Source organism: Phoenix dactylifera, chromosome 5 (assembly GCF_051530095.1).
Source record: "Phoenix dactylifera cultivar Ajwa chromosome 5, Ajwa_hap1_PhDact_Kaust_v1.1, whole genome shotgun sequence".
NCBI classification, from domain to species: Eukaryota; Viridiplantae; Streptophyta; class Magnoliopsida; order Arecales; family Arecaceae; genus Phoenix; species Phoenix dactylifera.
Window position 1 is genome coordinate 35,688,601 of NC_143194.1, and position 26,890 is coordinate 35,715,490.

Sequence of the window (26,890 nt, forward strand, 5' to 3'; positions counted from 1 at the left end):
GCAGTGTAATGCTCAAAAATTCATAGTTCAATAGCATTTTGATAGTCAGAAAGACATATGTTGATGGAGAATTTAAAATTACAAACTCTCAAGTCTCAAGTCTCAACACCTGGGGCTACTTTTAGGCTTTTAAAGAAAAAAGAAAAACAACACAAAAGAATGGCATTTTTATGTAATTTATGGCTTTTTATGGAACTTTGTCTATAAATTTCCTTCCTCTTATTTTCACTGCTGATCCTTTACTTCCTTGCTTCATATTGCTTTACTGTTTACTTTATTGTCCCTGTTAGATTCAGCTTCAAAGCACACTCTCTTTATGTTAATTTGAATGTTTTCTTTCATTTTCCGGTTTTCTTTTTGTAACTTGTTTACTGCATATGGTAGAAAGAGGAGGGAGACTAAATACATCATCACTAATCTTCATAAGATTAGAGTAAGTTTGCACCATTGCAAGGTTTCCAAAGCCTCAAGCTATCTATCACCAGTTATTCACAAATGTGATTCTGCCCCTTAAAGCTGATACAGTATAGATGTGACAGCATATGGCTCTAATGTTATTTCTGGGTCTTCAAACTATAACACCGGTTCCACATCCATTTGGATCTTGTTCAAAAGTGAATTTATCCCCTTGCTAAGCATTAAGCATGTATAATGCATGCCTGAACTCTGGGGTTGACTTTCCAAGAAGCCTTACTGTTTATTCTTTGATATCAGCGCAACCATCTCTCTCTCTACTTGTGTGTCTGTTTGGCTAGGTTTCAGACAAGAATCTTCAAGGCCAATACGTGACAAAAGAATCTGAGTCCAAGGTTGGATATCAAAGGGACACAGGATGGTGCTAAGAAGTTCAGTGGTTAAAAAAGGAACTGAAAGTTCAACTAAAAGAGGCAAATCATCTGAACAACATAAAGGATACATGAAAATTGGCACAAGGTATGAAGCTCACACGAGACAAGGCAAAAGGCAAGTGCATGTCTTGTCTCCCACTTAGGAAGTGAGGGCAAATTACAGACAGAGAATCCAGGTATAGAGAATAGAGACTGCCCTAATGGATTATAGGAACACGTGCTGTGAGCAGCTAAGGTGCACTCACATTATAGGAACAGAACATATGTGGTTAAACTTTGTCGGTTTGTCCCCTAATGGATTGGATATAAAGTAGGAAGCATGAAGAGCTTGTGCAATCCAAGACCCTTGTTAAACAGTAGAGCTATAGGTGGAAGGACCAATATAGAAAGATGGGTGTGTATATGAGTTGAGGTATCTTGTTGTGGTGATAAGATACCTAATGAGCTAGTAGAATTCATAGTGCCTTGTTTAGTTAAGCATCTAGAGAATAAATTAAAGCCAAATCTAAGATTAGGTTAAAGTTGATAATGAGCAAATCCGTGAGAGTAAAAATCCGGAATTTTTTTGAGGCTGGTTTTGCTAATAAGGTCGAAGATGGCCAAATCTAGTCAGATGGCCCTGCAAGATTCAGAGATAATAGGGATGTTTAAAGGTTGTTTAAAGGTTTGGATGTTTCTATTTTAAGCTGCTGGATTGTCTAATGGGTTAGATAGGCTCATAATTGTTCATTTACTCCCTGTTCATTCCAGAAAAGCCTTATTGAACCATGAATGAAAACTAAGGACACTCAAGTGTGTCTACACTCCCAACCAATGGGCTTTCCATTCCAATAGAGCCCTTATAGAATCAAAAACAGTTCAGGCTATATCCGCTGGAAATCAGAGCACCATGTATAGCTCATACAACAAATGTTTCGAGCTTAAACATAATTGTAATACACAGAAGTTCAGGCTATGCCCATTAAAAATCGCAACATCAAACCTTGTACAACCCATTCTCAAATTATGTTTACAATTGTGACACCATTAGCCGAAGAAAGAACAAAATGACTAAAATATTCCTGTAGCAAACTGCATAAACTATATAATTTACAGTTTACCTTCAGATGTGTAACATATAGAGTAACTAACAATCGGAAAAATGGGCAAGTTTACACAATTGGATATCTATCATGCATAGACCAGCTCAGGTTGGTCCTTCAAATCTGAACAAAACAAAATGTGAAATATACTCTTTAAAAGAGTAAGGCAGTAGTGATTTGTATCACCCAAAGATATTAGAATATAGAAGTATACGTATAACCACCAAAGATAAATAAACAATTTTCTTTCAACTTTAATCTGAAAAAGGAAGCCACATAACTTCAGAAGATTAGTTGGCCACAGTGCCACACCACATAGGGCTTACAGTAAGACAAATATATAAATTTCAGGAATTTACAGTATAATTTAAAAGGTAAGCTGATTGAAGAAAGCTATGGAATTTTGGTCAACAATGGCATGACTTGGAAGTTGGAACCCTAACCTCATCACAGATCCCTTCTTTCACTAGCGTCTCATATTCTTTCTCCTTACTTCGCTGAACATCAATCACACCCATCACCTGTGTAATTTTTTTTTTAAGAAAAAAGATGGGAAAATAGGAAGTCCTTGCACCTCAAAAAGGTAATCATTTGATTGAATATCCAACTCATTTAACATATTGAATGATATTATCATTTAGACAAGTAACATTCACATAAAATGTAGAATACCATATCAAAAGCAAAGTAGGTGGAATCACCAAAAATATTATTGCAAACAAATAAAGGCAACATACAACTAGACTACTAATTATGGAAGGAGAAAACTCAACCCTCCTTAGCGACCTGACCAAGAAACAAGGTATGAAATTTTTGGGCACTAAAAGACAAGGGGAAAAGAAAAAATGGTAAGACCAAAGGAAACTACAAAGCTTTGAATATTTTTGACATGCAATGGTGGGCATGCAAGTCTAAAGTTCGGAAAGATCTTTCTCAAACTTCTTTGAAGAGAAATCTAATTTTGAAGATGTGTATTTACTCCAAACGAAGGTACATCATACCGGTACGGGTACCGGTCGCCTACCGGACCGGTACAGTTTCAGCTCGGACCGGTTTGAACCGATACCGAACCGGCCAACAAACCTGGGCGAACGTGCACGCACGGGCGGACCGGGGCAGCGAGGCAAACCATTGTTCGAGGCAGCGGTTCTGAGCATGGGAAACCGCGCACGTGTACAGTTCTGAGCGCGGGTACCGAGCTTGTACCGTTGAACCGGAACCGTTTTCCAAAAATGAATCGTACCGGCTACGGCCGGTACAGGCCAATTCAGCATACCATGCTCCGAACCAAATAAACCAGTAAAGACTACAAAGAGACATCTGCCTGAGTCCACTCAAATATGTACTCCTTTCAGGGAGTAACCTGAATCTTCATCAAGGACCTAAGAATTTCATTCCCCGTATCCAAGGTGTTGGCTCCTTATTCCCCAAGAGGCAAAAGACAACTCAACATGATACAATCTGTCATTGTAAACTGTTATTTTAAAACATGACAAATCAGCATTCCCCTCATTTCCTAATTAAGCAGGTTGAATCTAGCAGGGATAGATTTGAAAAGGGAACACATATTAAACATCAGGACATCACTGATGCCTTTGAAATTTTGTTATCTGAACAATAAGAAGAACAATAGGAATCATCAGAAATGAGTTCATAATCATCTTTTAGACAAATAGGACATACTCACAGACATACAGAGAGATAGAGAGAGACATATGATGGAAGTGAGGGCAATTAAATTGTTATATGGCAGCATGCTGTCAGACAGTCCAAGGGAAAAGGCAGCAAGATAATCTAACGGAATTATAATAAAGAGCCTCCTGGTTGCACTAAGCGAACAGCTTCTTAAGAATAAATCTGCAAAAAGGAACATTTGCTAACCAGATCAAAGACATAAACCAGCTCCATTGCAATGCATGAATTTGCCTGGAAGAAAATTGAGGATGAAAAAAGGCAATATTCCATTTAATTGCTAATCATAAATGTTCAGGAAAATAATGGTTCTTTCAGAACATATTGATTGGTCGCATTCATTTACCTTGTCAACTAACCCTAGATTCAAGTATTCAAGTCTCTCCTGAAGATACTCAGATATTCCCACTTGAAAGATTTTGTTTATGTGCAGGAGGGAACAAATGCACTGCAAGAATGAACAACATATAATGGTGAGATGACTATTATGAGTACCATATATTCTTAATAAATCAGAAATCTATAATGCCTTATTATGAATGAGAAAAAGATATATTTAACTCTCTATCTTTAACCGGACTTTGGCAAAATTTTGAGGCTGAGGTTGCATAGCCAGCTCAGGCTTTTTTGCAACATCAGAGAACTATGGGATGATTCATTGGTTAAACCTAATATTCGTACTTGACAAACAGGCAAAGTGCCAAACCATTAGTAGAAGAATGTCCATAATAAATGGAAAAAGGACATTCTATGAGACTTACTTTACAAACTTCCAATATCTATTTTACTAAGGGCCACATATAGACAGATTTTATTATATGAAAGCATTTAATCATCTTGAATTTCAAATGCATGCTCATTCATTGCATAGTCACTAGAATAAGGAAGGTAATGATATAAGGAGGAAACTCTGAACCATTAAAGTTCATTACAAATCTGAATGAGAAACAAATGTGTAATATGTGGAGCAAGAATCAGAATTAATATTTTTTAAATATCCAGTAAGATAACATAAAGATTAAAAAATTTACCTCCAAAAATGCATTCCAATCACTGCTCGTACACAAGGAGCTCGGAGAGTTGAATTTCTTCAGGGAAAAGTGAAATAATTAATTTTCAAACATTTTAAAAATTATACTACAACTGAGTATTAGCAGACTAAAATTGCATGAATCAACCGACTGTTCAAAACTATAATCAAAAGTTGCCGATTGCCTGAACAGACTGTTACCTGGAAGAAAATGTAAGATAGAGAATTAGATCATAAGAATTAAATTTACTAGGCAGAAAGCAAATGGTGTATGATTGAACACAAGCAACAAAAACTCAAGCAGGTCCAAGTCGAATGTTCAAGAGAATCTGATGGATTAAAGATGCACAGCATAATAATAGCATTTTAGTTTGGAAAAGAACTCTAGGCTGCCACGAACTTATACAGGGAAGTAAACCTAGAAATTTTACAAAAGAAAGCAAGAGAATAAGCTAGGGAGCAGAATCAATGATGAATTCTTGAGCAAAGGACAAAATAAACAGGGAGGGGTGGCAAAAAATATCGCACCTTAAGCAAGTGGGGAACATCTCTTACAGACTTTAATGTTTCATGTAAGGCTGACATAACTTCTTCACAGCAAAGAAAGAATGATATCTTAACCTCTCAAAGAAATACGGCTCTCATATTCTAAACCTAGGCAAGAGAATTGATAGAGATGACAAACAAGATGGAAAAAGGATACTGTGTTGAGGCGACTATTTAAAATGTCAAGATCAAGTATAGGCCGCAAGAACCACATCCTGGAAAAAATAAAAAGAAAATAAAAAATAAAAACTAACTACCCTTTTTGTTATAATTTCAATAACGATAATATTACTATAGGCTTGATGAACTTACCTCAAGAGGCGTCTTCCCATTGGTGTGACACACTACATGATAAAACATGATCAATACAAAGTGCTCTAAACTAATAAGGTGATGAACTTCTCATACCTTATTAAACATTCCAAAAACTGAGAACCTGCAGTTTAAGCTGTAGATTAAATAACAAATGGAAGTCCACTGAATATGAACCAGAGTAAGTTGAAACGTGTACCCTTCCTTTGCTCGCCCAATTCCCATGTGACTTGGATGCTTGTCAACTTGAAAAATCTGCAGCGCCTCATAAGCAGCAGCATCAAGTTTAAGAAACTTATCTCTGTGACCAGATGTAAGAAATACATAATGATACAGATTTCCATTGGTGAGTTTATTGTGACTTCATCATGCAGAAAGAGGATAAAATGATATATAAACATTACAAGTTACAAAAGGATAAAATGAGATTTGAGTCACGCAATCTATCGTAATCGATGAGTTGCCACATTCCTTTTGTTCAAAGGTATCTACAAGCCTCTCATTCTCTAGTATAGCAAGAAGACCTCCAGCAGCACGAACCTGGATATCACTTCCAAGATCCATCATGGAATTAAGCTGCAGGTAAAGAGCAGGTGCCAGTCAAGAAATATCTAAGTCAAAAAAAGAGGATCATGTAGCAATACTGACAAGAACAAAATAGAATTTATGCTAAAAGTCTTGTACATGTGTTGTTAGCAGAAGCTGAAAAAGCAACATGATCATCCTTCAGTTTGAAATGAATTTCAGCAGCCAAGAAAAAAACTTATACTATATAGAATTTTGTAATGCTTTCCAAATGGCTTGGAGTAAGTTGATGAAGTAATGAATTGTAAAGATAGGAAGAGCCACTACATATGGGCATATATGCAAGGACTGAAACAAGACCATCATTCTTTAATGCTTACAAAGCAAATTCTCTCTTTGATACTCAGCCCATCATCCATCCCTGCAACTCTTAGATATACCAGTCTGCAGTTCAGAAAACCAAAAAAGAAAAAAATTACTGTGTCAATATTCTTAGACAGAAGTCAAGAAAAGCCAAACGTGAACCTTGAGGGCATGTAATAGAGGAGTTCTTCAGATAAAAGCTAGGGCAAGAACCTAATAAATAGATGTATCTATATCCATTTTAGTGTCACCAAGCAAATTAAATACACCTTAGTTACCAAGCTAAATCAACAATGTCTAAAGTTTCACATAACAAACAAAACATGGAAAACATAAAATGAATCAACAATTCACGCAACAAGGCTAGCATAAAGGCACAATCATAATAATTAAAAACTTAATCTAGGTTAAACAGAAGTAAATTTAAATGAAAGTCAATTATAACCAACAATCATGCATCTATAGCACCCAATCTCAGTCAACCACATCAGGAAATAGTCCACAACCAGTCCAGCATAAGAATTCAGCCAAACCAACCATTCTTTTCCATACTTTTGTATATCTGCTTATAGAATTTGACTAATACTTCCAAAGGAAAAATCAAGTCTAGCAAAGATGCCTGGGAAGTTTAATATGCCATTCCGTTTTCAAAACTTCTATGCTGAAATAAAAGAAGAATTTATCTAAGGGCTTGTATGAGTCTCCTTATAGTACCTGTCATCTTACAGCACTAACTCCATGTAAATCCTGTAATGTCAACTTGTGAGTCTCACTAGAGAAGATTGGATTCATAATGTCAAGAAGCGTGAGCAATGATTTTGTTCTTGATCAAGAGGAATGGGTGTTGTCTCTCCTTCAAGTTATTGCATCATTAGTTATATCTAATTGACTCCTAATTTATAATGCACAACCATAGTTTCCCAAATGATCCTTTTACTGATTATTTTTTTTTAAAAAAAGAAAAGTACATAATCATAGTTTATTTTAGTATTATTTATTTGCTTCTACTTGTTGAATTTACAGTGCACTTGTATAACAAATAGAGAAGATGGTCCCAACACACAGCTCTGTCATATGGTTAGCATGAGCAACATTAAGCAAGTCAGCATACTCATCTCAACTAAGGCAAAAGATAGACAACAAAAAAGGTAGTGGGGGAGTGATGAGGTACATGAGGCAAATAAGCTCAAGAGGATTTGCTTCAAATAATGGCCAAGGGCAAAAAATATTGAGGATTTGAAAGATACCATATGGCAAGGAAAGATGCAAAAAGGACACAAGTAGTGCTAAATATGTTGCATATGATAGTTTATAGGATAGGCTGCGCTTAAAGGAAGGTGAGGACGAAATTTATATAACAACAAAAATTAAAGAGAGGAAACATAATGATATTGCTAAAGTTAGATGAAATAGGAGTGCTGAAAATAGGATTTTCTAAAGACAAAGATATTAAAGAAATTTAATAAAGATAAACATACTAAAGAATGATGGGAAGGTTATTTTAGAAAACAATAAAAACAAGAGGAACAATTAGGGAGTTAAGTTTCTTTCTGTACAGTTTATAGAAATGAAGTAGATCGAGATGATATGCCAACTGCAATTGGAAAGTCGTGGGATGTTGGTTAACTTGGCTTACTGGCTTATTCAACGGGACTGTAAAAACTAAGTGAAAGATAATAGTACCCACTCAATAGAATAAAGAATACGAACAAACTGCTTTCACTATCGTGGAATTAAACTCATAACTCTATGAAGTTACCAGAGAGGTAGATTGAACAAAGATTGGTAAAATGATGACAATCTCAAACAAAAATTTGAGATCACGCTTGAAGGTTGTAGTTATAGTTGTGGTCTAATAATTAGCACAATGATGACATTTACACAAAGTTCCAAGACCATCGAACTAACTATCGAAGGAGACTCATATTTTCCTTCAGTAGAATAAAAGAACACATCATTTGTGCAGTGGCATGCAATAGACATAAAAAAGGACTGATCTTGCCTTTGTCCCATGATTATCTTAATTTAGGAACATTCTTTGAACAGAATATAACAACTGAAAAGGCTCTTCTTGTCCAGCACTAGTCAACTGCATTTCCACCTCCAGCAAATAGCTAAGCTATTGGATGATATGTATATTAAAGTAATTTTTTTTATTTATCCTTCCGAGTTTTCCCAATTCTCCACTCTAGAAACAGAAATACAAAAAAAAAACTCTCCATGTTCCAGAAAACCATTCATTGAACCACACACCATGGATTTTAGATGTAAATTAATAAAGATGTAAGTTAAAAACCATTCTGTTTGCTGAGAAATGTTCAGACAGATGCATACCTGTGCCAAGCTTGTTCATAGCTGAATACTGAACTTCGTATAAGCTTCACAACGCCAGCTTCATTTCCACCTGTTTGACTTAGAAAAGTTAACCCAAGAGCGGGGGAAAACCAAATTCTGTATTTGCCTAAGGCTTTAAAGTGCAAACCGTTTTGTTGTAAAGCAGACAACAATGCTTCCTCGGTCTTAGTGCTAGCATATATAACCACAGGTTTTGCCTGATACTTCACTGATTCGTTAACCAAGCAGAAGAAACTGTCAGCTGCAAAAATACTACTGACATGCTCCTGTTTGACAATGTAAATGGCTATCGAAACTAATTTGCTATAGAACAGACACCACATTGAAGGGCCAGAAGCCCAGAAGAGTCAAGGACAAAACAAAAACTTCAGAAAAAATGGAATATATATATATATATATGATAGTATTGTTTGTATTTACAATATCTTTCTCCAAATCACGTACCAAGATCAATCAGAGGAAACTCCCCATTTCCACATTCCCAAACTTCTGTGACAAAAAGTTGCCGAACACCTGAGTCATAGTATGCTATTCCTACACTGGAGAGACAATATAACACATCATCTAAAACTGCAGACAATGATTCAAGATGTCAGTAATCAGTATGTGCTAACCGTATAAGCAAAGTTCACAATCTTGGTACCAGGCTCCATATCAGTACCATGTAGATATAGTGTTGGTATGCCCAATATGGGAGTTGGTTAAGCGTACCAAGAGTCGGAACACCCCCATATTGTCTCAGTTTGCTACTGATACAGTACACTATGCCCAGTACTAGGCAGTACGCACCAATTCAATGAACCTTGCTTATGAGGCATAAGAGATTTATCGAAGAGATGCAAGAAAGCTAAAATAAACATCATTAGTTTTCACAGACTAGGAGGAGAAATCTTTCCTCTTTGTTGACTAAAATATGTACTCTTTTCTCTTTGTGAAATCTTGCTCACATGCACCCAAATATGTTGAATCAGCTCTTTAGCCTTCAGCTGGTGGTTGCCCCACCTATGTGATCTTTTGATGGTTATTCATGAAGCACTTGGCTTCATGTTATACCCTTAATTCTTAATGTTTCTCTCTCTTATCTATTAAAAGTTCACTGCCATGGTCCCAACCAAATTTGGGCAAGCAAGATCATTAAATCTGTAGTTGTATTGTGTGTAAGATTTGTGGCATAAGCTTCTTTTATGGAGCCCTTTTTGGGTAGTTATACCACTCAATAATTGAGCCAAAATGTGTCACTAAAAGGCATTATCACCTTCTTGAGACTGCTTGCATGTTCTTCAGAATTCGCATCAATTGTAAAGTGAGGCTGCTCTAAGTCTTACCTATCTTATCAACCATACCTCCTATTTGGTTCTTATTGGCTGAAAGTTCTATGCACGTGTTTATTTTGCTCTTACCTGTAGGTTTCTTCACACTTTTAGATAAAGTGGATGTTTCTTCCTCCAAGAAAACACACTAATATTTGTTGTTATGCTGCCAAGCTTGTCCTCCTTGGCTGTAATTATAAACATATGAATTATCAATAGTACAATCATACAAGTCGGGGAGTATTAAAAAACATTACCTTTTCGAAAACTTTAAGATCTTTTCTTTCTAGATCTCACCACTCCAAGGTCAATAAGTACCTCTTATTCCTTCAAAGCCATTCCTATTGACACCAGGAGTCCGCGACAACTTCCTCCTCTGCACATTCCTCCCAATGACACTCTACTATGGTCTCCTTTTAAGGAACCTCTTGCTACTTTCAAGAGAATCCTGTGTGTTTTTCACCAGGTCAGTGCTTCTCTTGTTTGTCCTCATGCTACTCTTTAGTAACTGTTCTATGACATTACCCTTCCTAGTCAGATCGTGATTTTGATATGCCGTGACACTTATAACCTTAGCATTTCAAATAAGGATCCTAATCACCAATATGGTTGCCTAGGGATGGCAACCCAATATCCTTAGTCTTCCTTTCCTTAGTCATCCATACCCACCCTGTGCCCCATCATACCACGAAGATGCTCAACATCTGAAGGAAAGGCAACCATGAGAGAGGTCCCTGTCAGCTGGGTATAGGTGCAGAAAGTTAAAACCTACATCAATTGCTCAATTAAATTTTTTAGAGCTCTCCTAGAAGCATTTCATTTTACTTTAAAGCATGGTATTGACTAAATCTAGTGTTATGCCCTTGTAACAAGGATGATATCTATCTTTCTAGTTGCTTTAGTCTAAGTCTGCTCACAATGGTAAAATACAGTAGTGTCTGTCTCTACTAGCAATTTACAGGCACCTTGAACATGGGCATGTTGTTATTCAGGCAAGTTGCAGGTAGCCACCATTAATTTGTCTTCACTCAGTACTCCCCTTACAAAATTTAACAAGTTGAGCAATTTTATTAATTTTTCTATCTGTTCTTTATGCACATCATGTTCTATTACTTGCTATCATGTATTCCGTTATAAATCTTATTGTAGAGTTAGGTGCTAAGCTTAAAGACCATCAAACTATCATATTTGATCCAATATTATGAAGCTTTTATTCTTTTCTTTTCAAAAATATAATGCATCACACTAATGGTCGAGCATGCTAAAACTAGTCCAACCTGGAAACTCAACCATCCGCAAAGATTTGTCTAAATTGGGTGGGTTAGGTTGGACCTCACAGGCCATGACATTGGGTAAGGTTTTCACAACTGAATATTCTCTGTAATATTAGTTTGGTTCAGTTCAGTTAGAAACAAAGTCAGCTTAGGATTAAGTTAGGCAAGTTGGGTAGGTGGTCATGTGTGTTGGGTCAAGTAGGTCTTCTGCAGTTGGGCTATGGGAAACTAAATAGGTTACAAGTGAACTGATAGCTCAAGTCATTGGCATCAACCTGTAGGCAGGTATCTGTCACATATGTTACTGTCCTAAGTTGGCCCAGCCCAGAGCAACCCAATGTCACCCTAATTGATGCCGTGGACATGTGGAACCTAAACAGTCCATTAAGAAGACAACACCACAATTGTAACCATCAAGCCTTGCCCCATTTTTCCTCAAAACAGAAAAAAAATGCAATGGTAAACCTAATTTTAAACCAAGCCTACCAAATAAACATGAGTTCATGGCTAAATCAAGATCATCAGAGAGAAAAATTAAAGCAGAGTAATTACTTTACTGGAAAGGAAAGATAAAGATTAAGTTTTCTAGAGAAAAATAAGTATTATTTTGAGTGAAAAAATGGCATACAAAACTGGAAAGAGGGGTACCACAACTACTTTATTAGCAAAACAAAGACAACACTCAATAAAAGGACTAAATAAAAAGTTGATAACTTAGTTTCCAAACAACAGATACACAAAAAGAGGGAGTTGAATTACAAAAAGAAAATGAAAAACAAAGTTAAAAATGAGATGTTGAAAGGCTTAAAGCTGACTTTAGAATGGTACTCACGTACAATCAATGGACACTTTCTAACTATTAATTTACTTTGGAAAGGTATTTTACATGATGTCATAATCTCCATAAGAATGTATATCATTCTTAAGACCTGAAATATCCTATAGACCCTAAGTGAATGAAGGAACCATCTAATACAGCCTTGCCTCAACTATGTCGCTTTTTGATCTCTCTTCCTTAAACTCTTACCTTATGATTTATTCTTCTTCCTTGCTTGCTTCAAAATAGTTTGGTGTGGATCCCAAAGATGCGAACTCTAACATGCACAAAAAAACATTCTTTAAACTTGAAACAGCTTGACCGGACACAACTCTCTTCACACAACTTTATTATCCAATATAACCTAAAACTATAGCCTTCTAGGTTCTTTAAAATATTAGGAATATTACTGAACCAATTTTCCTAATAAAACATGCACATACATATTGACAAAGAAAGAAGCAAAATAGATATGCACATACATGTTTTGCGTCTAGTTTCACAGAAAATTCATCCGTCTCTCCCTAAGTGAAGCAATTAATCACAATTTATAGACATGATACAGAGTCCATGAAACAGTATAAAAATTTCATTTCACTGGATTTATTTAGTCAACGACAGCATAGGAAAACTTGGAGGAACCCAAAGGAATCAATAAGATGAAAATTCATGAAATGAATTCAAAACATAAATCATAGTTATTTCTGGTTCTTGTAATCTTACCGATGACCTTGCATGAGGCATGCCAAATACACCTGCAAATAAACCAGAATTTTCAAGCATGAGCATGCATATAAAACAACAATGTAGCAACATTCATTCAGAAGATGCATTACAAGCCACATGATTATAAAGAAGCAGTTGGAAACCCTAAGAATCCCTACATTTACCTGTCAAAATAGAAATCAAAGTTAAGTTTATGCTTAATTGTGAACAGAATTCAGTTCATTTTTTTCTGCCAGAAAGGAAATATAAAGTTCTTTTATATAGTCATGGAGATCACAACCAACAGAAAGTGATCAAATGCATCCGACTATGTAAAATCAAGAATAGTCATGGGGATTAGTATGAAATCAGTTTTCAAGAGTAACAGAGTTATAAGGACAAAGAGGCCAACAAGAACAGAAGAATTAAAATCATAAAAATGCACGGCATCACTTGAGATCTGACAACCCCTGAATCCTTGGGTTCGGTATTATAATTGCCTTTTTTCCGAATATTTCCGTCAATTACTTCTTCCAGGGAGACCACTCAGAATCAACAAGAGATTGATGCTTTTAAACGAGATAGAAACAAGGGAAGTAAGACCAAGAAAGTTATATTCAGGGTGAAAAAACCAGCAGAGATCTAGGGTTTTCAAGAAAGAATGATATCTGGGCATGGAATTCAAGGTAGATGATCGAGGGTTTGATGGAACTCGAGATCAATTGGTTAAAATCATCCCGACAATCAAAACTAACAGTTAAAGATATTGGGTTTTTAAGCGATTCATGAGGGGAAATCTTATCAGAAAGAGATCTTGGCATGGAACTCGAAGAAGAAATAAGAGGGTTCGGCCCAAGTCGAAAGATATATGATCGCAGCAAATACTCCAATAACACGAACAAGATTTGAGGGGAAATCCGTTCAAGAACCAAATCTTGACATGGTATTCGAACAAGAAATTAGAGGGTTTGTAGAAGCCGAACGAAAGATCAGTTCGAAACTTCGAAATATGGCAAATTAAAACAGACAAAGAAAGATATTAGATTCTGTGAGGGATTGTATGATCACAGCACATAATCAATTCAAGGAAGATTTGATGGTAAATCCGATCAAGAACGAGGTCGTGGCAACCTTTGAAGAAATATTTCGGCGAAACGCAATCAAGAACGAGATCTGAAATCAAACGAGGAGACTGAGGCTTTGAAGGCACTCGCCTGCGATTCGACTTCCGTTTCCGCGACTTCCTCTTCCATTTCGTTCGATCGAGAGAACGGAGAAGCGCACGCGCAGCTGCGAGAGAGGGAGAAGAGAGCAAGGAGCGGGAAGTGGAGGCTTTTGAGCCTTTGGGGTGGGGGGGGGGTGCTATATTTATAGCAGGCGGTAGAGGTGGTGAGTTCTTGAGCTTGCGTTACGCGCAAGCTGCCAAAGAGGAAATACCACGTGTCGCGCGCGGGAAAGGAGTATGGGCCCTCATAACCGTTTCAAGTCCGTCCGTTAAATCATGACTGCTGGTTATAATGCAAATACGGCCATTATTGGTATTTTCACTTTTCTTTTTCAAACTTACAAATTAATTTTCTTCCAAAAATTTATATATATTTCAAAATATATATTCTACGGAGTAATCCGTGATTTGGAAAATATATATTTATTTTCTATTATTATCTATTATCTTGTTATTATAAAATTTAGTATTTTAATAGTAAAAATTATGAATTATATCATATAGGACAAACATGGTCATTATAATTGTTATAACAACTAAATAATAGTTTTGGGATGGCTATTAATATCATTATAGAAACCTTGTAACAGCATAATAAACTATTAAAAAGAACAGAAGGTACAATTTTGGTATTAATAAAAAACAAAAAAAAGATAGCATAAACAATTAATAGTAATTGTTAGACTTAATCTTCCAAAAGGAGGGGAAGAAATATTGGTCTTGATAAAACATGGCTATATCTCCATCTTGACAAGATTTTGCTGCATGCAAGAAATGCAATTCTACTATGTAAAAAAAAAAAATAGTATAAATAATGAATAGTACTTATTAGACTTAAGATTCTGAAAAAAAGAAGAAGAAATATTGATCTTGGTAATACATAATTGTTAACTAGTCAAATCTACACTACGGCAAAATAGGTCAAATATTCGTAGATTGAAGATTACATAACTCTTTCCCTATATCATCCTCAAATACATGTCGAGTACATATGCTATTTTTCTTTCTCTTATTATAATGTCAATATAAAATATTCATGATGCAAGTCGTTGTAATTGTTTTGGTCCTTGCCACAATAATATGAAAAAAAGCGGAAGTCTTTTTGCTAAATTGCCCTTGCAATTATAGCCAACATGAAACATCAATGCATATATCTTGAATAATGCTATATCAAGAGTAGCTGATTGGTCCTCCTCTTCTTTTCATCTTTTATCTTTGCTTGCTAATAGATGCCAAGCCCAATATATCAATGGATCTACATAACCTAACATGCTACATTTTATACAGAAGAGGGGAGGAGGCAATGACAAAATTCAAGAAATGCTCTAACTCCATAAGGTCTATTTGGAGAACCAACGAGCACACCAATTAGCTCCTTTGCATATAAGAGCAATGCTCTGATTGGACCCGTTGTCGCATACAAGACATGCATCAAACAGAATTGGGTTCGATAGGGTTGGGTTGAGGCATTCAACAGCAGCACAAGAATTCCCTTGGATCCATAGGGGGGAGGCCTGGAGGGCTTTAAAGCAACATTGCAGCAAATAAGTTGTGCTGAACCAAAGGTTTGTTTGATCCATAACCAATTTTGCTAGAGTTTGTGTACAATTTCTAGATCCAACCTGATCAAGTTATTTGCTAAACTTGTTTTGGGCCGTATTGATATTTCTACTGTCGTGTCTAATGGCGAAAATGGTCAGGGTTGATTTAGCAAGGTCTTATTTCAATCCCATATTGTTGAGATTGAGCCTAGGTTGAACTTAGGGTAAATATTAGACAATGAGGCTTCCATGTATCTGCAAATATCAACTAAATTCTATCACAATTCTTATGTAGGTACCAAGGGAATAATGTACATGCATTTTGACAAGCTATATTGAAAGGAAAAAAAAATTATATATTCATATATTTTAGTTTCTGCTACCATGAAATTATATTTATATATGGGTTCGGTCATGCATTATCGAGCCTAGGTGAATCAGTTATTATTTAGAGTTCAGCTGGCCTGAGCCGTTGAAATTGAATGATCCATATCCAATTCCAAATATAAGTGGGATATAGATTTTGACCAAGGCTAGACTAGATCTTAGAAAGTTTGCTTTTACATTGTGTCACGCCTCCGCCTGCGCGGGGCACGTGAGGCACCTAGTGCCCACGTGGGGGCCACATGAGGGGAGAAACACGGGGCTCCCCTGCCAGATATTGTTCAGTTCCCACGTCTGTAGAAGGTATTATTTGGGTTCCTTGATCCTGTATAAGTACCCAAGATCTACCCAGCAAATAATCGATATGGGACTAAACGTACGTCCGCACGGATCCTCACATATTGGATCTTGGGTTAAGCGGTTTTAAAATCTTCAATACAGCAACGGAATTTTGATAGCTGAGAATCCACGGAAAAGGAGGTGGACCGCCCCACTAGCTTGTCCACTCTGCGGTGAAGAAGATGAAATGACTAACCACCTGTTCTTAAAATGTTTCTTCACAAACGGTTTGGCAATAGATCACAAATAAAATTCTGCTGCCCCTACTCCTTCGAAATGGAAGAATTATGGAATACATGGAGAACAAGAATAAAAGGTAAAGAGATGAAAATAGGATAGAACTGCATGTTTTCCACAGTATGTTGGTGCCTATAAAAAAAAGAGAAATAAAAAGAATTTTTAAATTTCAAGCTATACTCCAGGACCTATGGCTCGGAAGGCAATATTCTTTCTCCAAAATTGGACGTTCTCTTATACGCAGCAAAAGATAACAATCGTAGATATTTACAATATTATTGCAGGAGTAGCAAAGAAAAGCCTGCATGCATGACTTCCACGATGAGCAAAAGAAACGACAACGAAAGCACGTATGTACATAATTCTTATCTAATAAAATAAAGGACGGCAAAGGCTCGCATTCAATTAAAAAAATCAAAAAAAAAAGGATCTTGGGAGGGCCAAACCATTTTATAGCCTCGCAAATGGCATGCTTGTGGCAAACTTCCACTTCTCAAGATATGTGAAGTGATGGAGTAATCGAGTTAGAGAGGGAAGCGGGGCCTTTATCATACTTGCAAATGATGGACCTCGAGGCATATGAAAATTAATGGACCAACAGTTTAAAAATGAGAGATGCAAAGGGCGCATACGCAAGTTTCCTGAATAAATTTGCAGGGGCTTCATAATTCCTGTTTTGAGGAAATGTCCTGGATAATTCACGAGTATAACAACTTGCCGTAGTTGGCGACCATCGATTCAGAGTCCAATTCAGCAGTTCGCTTCCCTTGGAGAAGTTGTCTACATAAAGTTGACAATTGATGGATATGAATAATATGCAAAAAATAAGAAAATCTAGAAAACCTATTTGCTAATATGAATGACCGAGCAAATATATCCTTCACGACATCATTTACAAAAGAAGGGCTCAAGTTTTTAACTGTTCCATTTGCTTATAAAAAAAAGAAAGTCAACAAGTTTGCTTCATAAGAAGTTTGTTTCAGGAATCTAAAGTTTGAATTGAATCATAAGGCTGAAATGGTTTAGTGACAACATGTAAATCGTAAAAGCACTGCATTGGTTTAGTGATATTCCTGCAACATCATACAATCACAAAACCAAAAAAGAAAAAAATTTCATGAACCCACGAGAAAACAAAAAGGAAATACAGAGTTACAAGTGCCAAAGGGTACAAGAAGAATATACCCCCCCCCCCCCCCCAAAAAAAAAGGGTACAAGCAGAGGATTGATCTGCCTATCGACAGAAAACAGGGCATTTGCCCTCAGATGATACACAGTAGTTTGATTTCACAACCTGGCATCCCTTCATAGCTAAATAATGGTAATAAAAGAATCTATTACAATACAAGCAATGATAAATTTCCTTAAGAAACTATCCTCTGTAGATGCCCGAGGGATCTGCATTTTGAACTATCCATGGATGCTCAAGCAGCTTATGAAGTTGAAGACGTTGTGAGGAATCTTTGACAAGCATCTGAATAAGATAAAAACTAATATCTGAGCAAAGTGAATTCAAGAAAGTGGCCTCCTGCTCTTAAAATTTAAATTACAAACCATCAAACAAATACGTGATAAGGGAAAAAAGGAAGCAAGAATATAATGCCCCACCTGGCTTATAAGATCCTTCGCAGAAGGAGAAATAACTGGCTTTGGGGGAAATTTAAGGTCGACTTTTACTATCCTGCATCAAAAAGGCAAACAGTTTGTCAGAAGAGAATTCGAATTCCAATAAATGCTTTTTAATACAATGCAAAGTTTGCGAAGTGCTGCTGCTAAATAAATTGCCAATATCCCTCAGAAAAAGTGGTTATATGCGCAAATATCATTTTAAGAGCTTTAGTCATCAAATACAGCATTCCCACAACACAGAGATGACCGCCAAAGGAGAAACAACTTTAAAAGTAAAAAAGTACCTTTTTCCATCAAAGATTGAGAACTGTCCAATTATCAAGTAAATAGTCATCGGCAAGTACATAGCATTTTTTGAATAAAGCCACTATCCTTTTTTTTCCCTTGAAAGAACAAAGAACACTATGCAGAGGAATTTCATGGTTAAAACTAAAAAAAAGATGTATAAACATCAAAAAGTTTTCTGCTATTTGATTTATGTAAGCAAAGACTTTGAATTTCACTTTTCAAGAATGTCGTTTAAGCCAGAAGAATTTGAATGACAGTAAATGTTTCAGTTTAGTATATGGTGAGAGCATGGTATTAAATACGAACTCTTCAGTTTTCTATTAACAGGAAACTAAGTCCAACACCATGCATAAACAGGCACTTGCCAATTCAAGGAGAAGATTCAGATCATCTTAGACTCTCATTTACCTTCTGTATGTATCTGAGTGTTCCTTTGCCTCAAAAGGTGGAACCCCATAAAGGAACTCATAGCACAAGACACCCAAGCTCCATACGTCTACATTAGCATCATGTTCTATGCTCTCCACTGAAACAAAGGCAAACACAAGGGAGTGATCAAGGATCTCAAGTGCACTTCTTGAACTTGAAAATCATACAAAGAATCTTTTGTGTTAAAGGATAGACAGTGGCTGACATACCCATTTCAGGTGGGAGGTAATCCAGTGTGCCACACATGGTCCGCCTACGGTTAAAAGTGTGCACAGACCAACCAAAATCCGCAATTTTTAACTCACCCTATCCATAAAACCCTCCATCATAAGCATGCGAAGTTTGTGCATTTGGCAAAGAAAATAGCAAACAGTAGGTTAGCTTTGTAAGAGGAAAGAAAAAGAAGGGGCAGTACCTGTATTCCAATCAGAAGATTCTCTGGTTTGATATCCCTGTGAATCACATGCTTCCCATGAAGATAGATTAATGCCCGTGCTAATGATGAGATGTACTGAAGCGGAAGAACAACAAAATTGTTTTTTTGAGCACAAGTTCAAGGATAACATATAAAGGTTAGAGGCGAAGTTTATCTTATCAAAGACATCACAAACAAAATGATGTATCAGGGGAAATGCACTGAATGCCATAGGTTGATGAAAGTATGAGGTATTCAGGAAATAATGCTAATATCCAGTACATGCATCAGACACAATAGTTAAAAGATGAAAGTAATGACCATATGGAGCATATAGCAACCCATAGTAGATATTCACAGAAAAACTGCTAATAATCCAGTGAATGAATAGAAGTTTTAAAATTGAGAATAATGATCATATGAACATCGCTATAACTCACAGTAGCTGCCCGGCTTTCACTGAAGTATTTGCACCTCTGCAATTCTTTGTAAAGTTCACCGTTTGCCGCATATTCCACTATTAAATAAACACGAATCTGCCAAAAAAAAAAAAGATAAAATGAGTAGGCCAAAAAAGGCACTATAAAGAATACCTCGGATGTTAATACAAAGCACAAGTAACGGTCATCATAGAGTAGATCTCTAAACCTGGTCATAGAAGTATCCATATAGACGTAGTATATTTGGGTGCCTGAGGTGGCTCTGTATTTCTACTTCACGTTGGAGCTGATGCTCAACTTGAGATTGTCTCAGCTGGCTCTTAAAAAGAACTTTTAGTGCCACTATATGATTGCTCTGGGTCCAATTTTAAAACTCAAAATAAGCAGTCTTATGATAAATAGCTAAATCACGAAAGAAGAGGAAAATTCAGTATTATAAAGTCTAGAGACCGATATATCTGATAGAATACAAACACATAATACATCCAATCATTCTTTCACTGTAGCAATGAACCTTGACATAATTTTCTAATGCGGGTTTCCACTATCATGTGCTTCGTTTTTATAATCAAGCCTTGAAGATGAATCGAAACTACAAAATACAGCCCGTACCCTCTTTTCTCTGGCCAGATAGACATGACCAAACTTTCCTCTTCCTAGTGGCTTTCCGATGTCAAAATCGTTCAGCGTCCAGCGCTTCTCCACTGTTGAACCCTTTGAAGAAGGCTGTCAAAGAAACGCATAAAATCGTCTATATTCAAATATAATAGATTACTACAACAGTTGAAAAAAAACTCACAAAAAAATCCGAAACCATGATTGAAGGCAGATAAAACCGAAACGGGAACGAACAGAAATACCCCTGAATTATTGATTACAAGAGCTAAGAAAACACTAGAATTCGTTAGTTGAGATGCCATGGAGCTGGCAACAAAAACCAATAAGATCTGCGAACTGCAAACCTAAAATGCGTCCGCAAAACAGAAAGGCATCTAAAGCTGGAATCCGCGGTTAAATCCTGGCTTTGATGGAAGGATCGTAAGAAATATTGCTCCTTGACATAACAAGGTACACCAAGATAGAAAAAACTTTAAGCCAAAGCCATAGCTTCCCCCAATTCCGATGCCCTTGCCAGAAGAGAAGTAAAGAAAAGAAAGAAAAAACAAGATCTAATGGCTCTAATCAACCAAAACCAAAAATCTACTTCCAAGTGCCGTTATAAAGAAGACATGAAGTGTCTACCGGCAGACCCAGGGAAAACCTAAATCCATGACAAAACAATCCGAGTAAAAGTAGAAAAGGAGCCGCCATACACTTCAAAAAACCCAGATTGCAGTCAAGAATCCTAAAAGAATCGAAATCTTACGCACCTTCTCTTCGTGATGGGTTTCCGTGGCGATCGCCATGAAGCCGGGAGCGAGGGGCGGCGGAATGGGGTGGGGGCGAGAGACTCACCTTCGATTTCTTTTTGGCGAAGGAACTTGGGGAATTTACACTGCGGTGTAACGGTCGGATTTTCAGATGATTCCACCTGGAACGTGAGGAACAAAATTCGAAGTTATAGCCGTTTGAATTAGGAACGACGCGAGCGAAGCGGGCACAAGGGGGGCAGGTTCACTGTATAACTGTATTTACGATAAAAAAATCCCTGTATTTTCTTGCCAATTGCCGGTTTTAACTCCGAATAAGGGGCAGAAACGCCGGTTTTTTGTGTTCTCCCTGTAGTCAGATATGATACAAGCGGACCTTAAGATTTGTGCTGCGGTGCCCTTAGATGATGTATGCGGACGTTAGCGTTCGTGTTGACATTCACAGAGTTCAGCTAAGGGAAGCTTCATTCGCCCGCAGCTCGAATGTCACATAAGCACATACATCGTGGGCTCAGGAATCTATTTATGTGCTTAAGTTATGTAATTACTGTTGTGGTTCAAATCTGGCCCGAGGGTGATCATGCCGGAGGAGTCGAAGAGCTGCCAGTCAGGAAGGAGATGAAGGCCACCTCCGGTGTTCTGGGGTATCTCTTGAGAAAATGCTAGCCGGGATGAAGGAGAAATACTACTTCCTGGACTCTGGGGTATCTGCACAAAGTCTTGGCTGGGAATCCCAACGAAAGCCTTCCAATGGCTAAGTTAGCCAGATCTTGTTAGTGGAGGAAGCTCTCTAAGTGCCTTTTCCGGCCTCGTCTAGCTCTAGATTGCTTGTAATGGTTTACTGAAAGCTTGTGGGAGAACCTACCTCCCGGGTCTTCCCCTCTTCCTTTTTTATGGGGCCAGGGTGGCGGTTGTTACCTGGAGTCTTCGGCAGAGAAGTAACCAGCTGGCCAATGGTTGGAGGTGGCGTGCGTCGACAAGTGCAGCAGGATATAACCTTTGACAGATATGGCAAGATATGGCCCTTGACAGATACAGCAGGGTACGATCCTCGATCGGCGCATCATGGCGGTGAGGTTGGTGCGCTGAGTGTGAAGGTCGACCTAGCCTCCTTAGTTTTGAGGTCTACAGGACGCCCCGAGCTCAGCTCGGAGGGCGTCATTGGAGGTACCTGAGGTCACGCGAGCAGAGCTCGCAGTCGACATCGCAGGGCGTTCCGAGCCCAGCTCGATGGGCGACATTGTAGATACCTATGGTCGCGCGAGCCGAGCTCACGATCGACACCGCAGGACGCCCCGAGCCCAACTCGAGGGGTGTCATTATAGATACATGTGGTCGCGCGAGTCGAGCTCGTGGTCGACACCGCAGGGCACCCCGAGCCCAGATCGAGGAGCATCATTGTAGGCATCTGAGGAGGCTACTGCTGGTCGTGTCAGCGAAGCGATCTGGCCTAGATCAGCTCGTCCTTCGGCGAGGGCCGAGGTCGAACTAACTTCCAGCGGGACCGAGGTCTGGCTTGGTCGGCGCTGAGATCTGCTTGGCTGGGATGGGGTGGTCCCGCGTCGGAGTAGGACGATCCATCTTGCCCCCCATCAATTACAAAATCAAGACTTAGCACAAGAAGAGAAAAATCATATCTAAACTCAACAAAATAGAACCTAGTAATTACATGGGTTGGACGACATTGCAAGGTTTTTGAGCCAAAGAATTAAGGCTTGCTTCAGCTTTCCCTATTTATATTTAACTTTTTTTTAAGAAAAAAAAATAATAGGAGAACTCTGCTGTCAAACATCGAAATAAACCAAAGTAAAGTCACTAGTATCAACTTAATCAATTAGCATCATATAACTACATAAATTTAGCTTAATTTTTTTGATGATAAGCGAGGCTGTATGCCACCAGGTTTTACTTACTGCTGAAGAAGAAGAATGTACAGAGTATTTATTTACACGAGTCAGGCAACAGGAGTTGCCTTGGACAAGGAAACCGGGTTGCCTGTGGGCCAAGATGTGAAAAAGATAAAAAAACAGTGCCAGCAAAAGACCGAGGTCAGGAACAGACTGCTACAGAGGAGAACAGTGTGAGGAACAGGGGAGAAAGCAGAACAGGCTGTTGTTGAGCCAAGGACGGCAATTAAATGCTAGCTTCAATGGAGATGTCCCTTTGAGGGTGAGTTCAGGTTGCAGAGATCTATAGTGAACAACAAGCATTTTGCCGACATCCTCTGCTAACAGTCTGTGGATAACTAAGACAGAAACCAGCAGAATTTGAACATAAAACAGATAACAATTCCTATTGCATGAAGGCCAATTTCTGCTGTTAATCTTCTGCCAGTAATGGGGTTGGTCTTTTGCGATTTGCCTCTGTTAATGCGTCTTATAATAGCTCTTTTGGGTAAACGTAGCAGCTATTATAAGACGCATTCTAGTGGCAGATTTATGCGCACATTTATGGCGTTCGCCGGCCACCTTCTTTACATCACTAGGTTCTGCTTGTATTTTGAGGGAATAAGGAGACTCACCCAAGGTAAGTTACCTTTCTCATTGAGAGAAAAGTGGGGCACCGATCCGACATGAATAAATTACTCAACTTTTTTTTTTTTTGGTAACAATAAATTATCCAAGTGTAAATACTCGACGTGAAGAGTTGTGAATCGGGCTTGTCCAAATGGCATGTAGCCAATGCTCTGTTTAGCAACAAGAGATTTTAGATTCTTGAATAACTTAATCTTAAATATTTAAACTTTGCAGAAAAATAAAAATAAACTTCAAACTTCCTATTTTTAGGTGCTTAAAATAGGGCAATGACTAGTCACACTGTTTTCTTTGCTTCCTTCCCTCCTTTCTTTCTTTTATTTAATAAAAGGGAGGCTGAGATAGCTGCTCAGCTTTTATCGGAGATTAGAGAGAAAAAGTATAATCAAGAAGAGAAAAAGATACTCAGACGTTATATTATACAATGGTAGATGGGACAAATAATTAATATATATATATATACTATTAGAAAATTATTATCTAAAAATTGCTATATTATTATTTTATAATAGTATTTAAAAAATAATTTACTAAAATAAATTTAGAAGAATGAAAAGAGCTTGCCTGAATCGAGGCGTATGATATACACTGTCCTGAGGACGCAATTCGTCCTATACGTGTAGGTTTGTGGTGATCTCGTATCCAAAGTACAATAATCGGGCTTAGCTCGATTCTTCTCTAACAAGCACGATTCATGAAGAGGTTTGACTTAATCGACTTTTTTAGATGTTTGAAAAAAATAAAAATAAAAATAGAAAAAGAACGAAAGAAAAGATAAGTATTGCATTTTCAGTCTCTCTTAAAAAAGCGAGAAATTAAATATGCGAGTGGAATGGATACAGATATGTGAGTGGAATAAATTGAGCAATCTAAAATATTAGACCTAGAGCTTATTTATAGCTATGCCCGATAACTGATCCGATGCTGCGTTTTTAAAGATGCAATATTTTCCGGAAAATTAAAGCCCAGAGGCAGAGCCCATGTCATAATGAGTTTTGCACTGCACTTTTTTATAATAATTATTCTTTTAATAAAAGATATGTGCAGAATAGTGGTAACATGTGACACATTAATTTGTCTCGGCAGACATTTAGAAGTTTAAAACATGCTGCCTAGTGTTTGGACACGAAGCTGCGCCTCTCGCTTGCTAATTATGAATATAGTTGTTTTCTAATATAACGTAATGTACAAAAAATTCACCTCCTAATATTTTTATATGTTTTAAAAAGAAAGAAGAAGCACATGATCTAAAATATTAATTATATTTTATTCTAAAACATGATAAATTTGTAAGGTCCACTCTAAACAAGCTTGGTTGATCAGTATACCGAACATCCATCAGGTATCCTTTTCTCTTGATCATTAACATTGTCCAAATGAATATTTGCAGAAGCAACCATTATGGCAATGACCCGATTCACTAACACCACTCTTGTTAACAGGCACAAACTTGACAATTAACAATGGATGAGCAAACGGGATCTCTATTTTTTTGTTTTCCACTGCAGAGGACCTACATCGCCGCCCATCTAGAAAATAAATGGTTGTCACCTGTTGCATTACTCTATCGGAGATAAGCAATAGTCGTTCATTTTTTAGATGAATGACGGGTTATCCATCCAAACATGCACATCTCCTATGGTGCAAAATAATACTGTAGAGGATCCGAACTCCCAACTCAAATATATTATGAGGTCATTCTCATGATCTCCATCGGCCAGCTTCATGCATGCCAAATCCAGTAAAATATGAGTCGACCTGTGTATAGCCCAATAATTTATTAGGCACTGCGCGAGCACATGGCGCACAGTGCCAGCTGAAACCCAAGGACATTGACACGACCCATGGACGCCCATTGTCGGCCTAGCTTGACCATTTTCGGCTGCTTCCAGCGGATGGTGGCATAAAGAATCAGGGAAATTTAAGAACATATCATGACAAGGTAACTGAGTAGGTAGCTACTCCACAACGCCCTTCCCATGATCATTAATAGCCTGCAAGACAACAAAATGACCCCCAACTGACGTCTGTTAGCTCTCTCAATACTTATCAAAGTTTCACTCTTCCATCATTTGATAGCTTCGAGGAGTAACTTTAGATAGGGATGCAAATAGGTTGGATCGGACCGAATCATGAGTGATCCCGGTCCAACTTAGTCTTTTGTTTGCGTCCTAATATTGAGCCTAGATCCAATCTAATAAAAAATTAGGTCGGATCGGATCCACGGCTACAATTTTTGATTCAACGAATTACTCGGATCGGGACGAGTCTATGTATAACCCGGTCCTAATCTTAAAAATTTGGATCTGGTTTGGGTCCAAATCAGGCTATATATTTTTGGTACCATGCTCTGCATTAGAGACCCATTCTACTGTGGTATAGCATTATTTATTTGGCATATTTGAAAAGGTCGGTCGATTGCCGGGATGCATATTGCCCTCAAGGATGCTGACTTTTGACAGCTTATTTATGTAAGAAACCATGCATAAAGGCTGCTCCAACCACCTGCACAATATTTTGAAACACCAATAGTATGTCAGCACCATTATGTTTTGTAAGTAGAATGGTTTTGCAATATCAATGAAAATGATTAATGTCGTCGAGCCCTATCTTTTCATGCCATAGAGTCTTCCCTTCAGAAATTAGAATTCTTTGGTGCCTGCTGCACTTCAAATTAAATGCATATGTAGCAATTTGAGGAAAAAATTGATGTAACCAACACATGGAAAATTAAATGCACATGTAGCAATTTGAGGAAAAAATTGATCTAACCAACGCACGGAAGTAAGGGGAGTAGAAAATTGATGCTTGTCACATACCTAACAGTCTCGTGGACGGGTTGCGACTCGGGAGATTAAATAGTTAGGCCTAAAAGGCCTTTCCTAAGTGTCCTTATAACTCACGAGCTCTAACAGGTTTTTGGGGTTCGGGTCAGGTCATAGGATTGGAAACTCAGAATTACTCCAAAAATCAAACAAATCAAGTTGGGTCATATAAGAATTTAGTAAAGCCAGACTTGGTCTAAAAAATAAAATGGGACCAATTTTAGAACCCAACCCGGCCCCATGGGTCCTTTGACATGGGTCAGTTCGGGTTTAATCGGATATAGTCATAGGTCAACTGCAACCATTTGCAACCTTAATTTTGGACGATGGTGCATACTGCGGACCTCAGTTTGATTTCTATGCGCCACTCTAGCT

The 26,890-nt window shown here is 37.7% G+C and overlaps 2 protein-coding genes across 3 annotated transcripts in view; both read right to left on the reverse strand.

Moving 5' to 3' along the window:
• Positions 1-13,443, reverse strand: part of MSH5 (MUTS-homolog 5) — a 38,647-nt gene extending 25,204 nt beyond the window's left edge. Inside the window, exons 1-15 of the mRNA XM_039129306.3 lie at positions 12,878-13,443; positions 9,198-9,292; positions 8,881-8,961; positions 8,733-8,802; positions 6,416-6,479; positions 5,932-6,086; positions 5,710-5,811; positions 5,607-5,634; positions 5,511-5,542; positions 5,356-5,413; positions 5,181-5,267; positions 4,654-4,710; positions 3,969-4,070; positions 3,812-3,856; positions 2,374-2,451 (exon numbers count right to left, since the gene is read on the reverse strand). Of these exons, the coding sequence (XP_038985234.3) occupies positions 2,374-2,451; positions 3,812-3,856; positions 3,969-4,070; positions 4,654-4,710; positions 5,181-5,267; positions 5,356-5,413; positions 5,511-5,542; positions 5,607-5,634; positions 5,710-5,811; positions 5,932-6,086; positions 6,416-6,479; positions 8,733-8,802; positions 8,881-8,961; positions 9,198-9,292; positions 12,878-12,999 (1,176 nt within the window). The 5' untranslated portion in view covers positions 13,000-13,443. The remainder of the gene's footprint in view (positions 1-2,373; positions 2,452-3,811; positions 3,857-3,968; positions 4,071-4,653; positions 4,711-5,180; positions 5,268-5,355; positions 5,414-5,510; positions 5,543-5,606; positions 5,635-5,709; positions 5,812-5,931; positions 6,087-6,415; positions 6,480-8,732; positions 8,803-8,880; positions 8,962-9,197; positions 9,293-12,877) is intronic.
• A 4,249-nt stretch (positions 13,444-17,692) lies between these two features.
• On the reverse strand, positions 17,693-21,312 carry LOC103713447 (serine/threonine-protein kinase Aurora-1-like). 2 transcript variants are annotated; one of them, XM_008800381.6, is made up of 9 exons: positions 21,157-21,312; positions 20,399-20,512; positions 19,995-20,141; positions 19,787-19,882; positions 19,347-19,442; positions 19,141-19,237; positions 18,911-19,028; positions 18,194-18,266; positions 17,693-18,059 (listed from the first exon to the last, which is right to left on the reverse strand). In XM_008800381.6, the coding sequence occupies exons 1-9, from the start codon at positions 21,190-21,192 to the stop codon at positions 17,958-17,960; spliced, it is 879 nt and encodes a 292-aa protein (XP_008798603.2). In that variant the 5' UTR covers positions 21,193-21,312; the 3' UTR covers positions 17,693-17,957. The 2 variants fall into 2 exon arrangements, with proteins under 2 accessions (XP_008798603.2, XP_038985233.2); XM_039129305.3 differs by lacking the exon at positions 19,995-20,141 and having other exon boundaries at positions 17,828-18,059.
• Positions 21,313-26,890: the final 5,578 nt, after the last annotated feature.